Below are 1,745 nucleotides of genomic sequence, written 5' to 3'. Positions count from 1 at the left end.
GTCTAAAGTCTAAACTTCCTTTGCCTAGACAGTCAATTAATATGAGGTTCTTGGGGACTCAGTCTTTCCTCTTTCTGTAGAGGTGCCCCTACCTACCACCCTACCTCCTTTTCTTCCAATTATGAGAGAAGTGCAACAGATCATTTACGTATTGATGAGGTCAGAGGCTCCTGTAAGGCCCTAAGCCGGCCCAGCCGCTCTCCCGCTCTCCCTTCCTCCCCACACTGCTCCTCACCAGCATCATGGGAGGCCAGGGCTTGTATCATCCGGCCGGCGCTCCAGCGAATCTGATAATCTGGGCTACTCAACATGTGCATGAGCAAATCCAGCACCCTTGGGTCTTTGAAGACCCCAGTGAGGGGCTCGATGCTGGCATAGGCACTGAGCACATGGACAGTGTGAAGCAGAGGAGCAGGAGGGATGGTGCCCACACACTCCTCCAGCTGCCGAAGGGCCCTCTGAATCAGGGACTTCACATCCGTTTCCATCTCCTCCAGCACAGACTTGTCCAGGGCCCCAGCCTCCCCTGCAGTCTCCTGGGAAGGCCAGATCACTTGGCCATCCTCGCCCAGCATCTTGTGGCAGTTGGCATAGATCTCGTCACTGGACATCCATAGCAGGATGTGCTCAGCCTTGCAGTCCACTTGACTAGAGCCCCCTTCCCCGTCCTCCCCACGCCGGAGGACGAGCCAGCGGATCTGGTACTCTGGATGCCCATTGTGGCCCAATCGCTGGCGGATCAGCTCATCGGGATAGGCATGCAAGCCGGGCCCCAGGGGCACTCTGAATTCCCTGTAGCGGAGTTCCCCCACCATGGTGGCACCTGGGACAAACACGGAAAAGAGAACAGGCAAGGATTGAGAAGAGAGGTTGGAAAGTCAAGGACATCCAGGAGAAGGGAAGCAAATGCGGCACCAGCTGTTGGGCCGGGTGGGGAAAGCGGGGCCCAGGAATTGCCTGCTGCAGGCCGGCGGGGCCAGGCTTGAGCAGAGGAACACTGGGGTGTTTGCTGCAAGAGAACACAAAACGTGGGGGCTAAGAGGGAGGGGGCCTAAGGCCCTGCAGCCTGGAGTGGGTTGGTTTAGCGCACTGGGAAGGGGAGTGGGGGCTGGGCAGCCTTAGAGTCACAAGGGAATCCTAGGTCCTGGGACAGGTGGAGGCAGCCCTGGGAAAGGGGTATGTGCAGCCCAGAGGGTTGTGTTGGGGAGTGTGTATGAGAAGCAGTGCTGGCTCCGATGCCTGAAGCACAGGTGTGAGTCGCAGAGGAAAGAGAACTGGTGGTGGGGTAGGGGCAAGGCGGAGGGCTGGGAGGAGGACTGGTGGGCTGCAGGCACAGGAGCAGCCAGGCCGGCGGGGGCAACACGAGGCCCCGGACAAAGTGGGGGGGAGGCCGGGTGCGTGAGCGGGGGAGGTTTGGGAGGACCGGGGTGGCAGACCTGAGCAGCGGGAGGAGCTGGGAGGTGGGAGCGCGACAGTGGGGTGGGTGGCTGGGCAGCGTAAACCAGAACCCCGGGTCGGTATGGAGAGCAGGGCTCGGTGGGCTAGTGGTGGAGGCAAACCCAGGGAGGGGCGCGGGGCCGCGGCGGGGCTCTGGCCACCTCGGCAGCAGATGGAGATCCTGGTGAGGCCTGTTCTTAGCTGAGCTGGGGCCGCGCAGGCGATGGCGATGGCGGCGCCGTTGGCTGGCAAAGATTTGGGCCCCCAAAGGGGGTCGAGATGGGGAGGCGGGAGGGGGCGTGCCCCGC

General features: G+C 61.7%; 1 protein-coding gene across 2 annotated transcripts in view; it reads right to left on the bottom strand.

The window, feature by feature from the left end:
- The window catches only part of CUL7 (cullin 7), a 14,351-nt gene extending 12,612 nt beyond the window's left edge, over positions 1-1,739 (bottom strand). The window contains exons 1-2 of one of the 2 annotated variants that reach the window (XM_014535402.1): positions 1,599-1,739; positions 236-823 (exon numbers count right to left, since the gene is read on the bottom strand). In XM_014535402.1, the coding sequence (XP_014390888.1) occupies positions 236-815 (580 nt within the window). In that variant the 5' untranslated portion in view covers positions 816-823; positions 1,599-1,739. Of the gene's footprint in view, positions 1-235; positions 830-1,598 lie in introns of those variants that run through there. The other variant, XM_014535401.1, reaches the window with a different exon arrangement.
- Positions 1,740-1,745: the final 6 nt, after the last annotated feature.

Source organism: Myotis brandtii, unplaced genomic scaffold, assembly GCF_000412655.1.
Source record: "Myotis brandtii unplaced genomic scaffold, ASM41265v1 scaffold143, whole genome shotgun sequence".
Lineage (NCBI taxonomy): Eukaryota > Metazoa > Chordata > Mammalia > Chiroptera > Vespertilionidae > Myotis > Myotis brandtii.
This window is presented reverse-complemented; position numbering and strand designations above follow the sequence as displayed.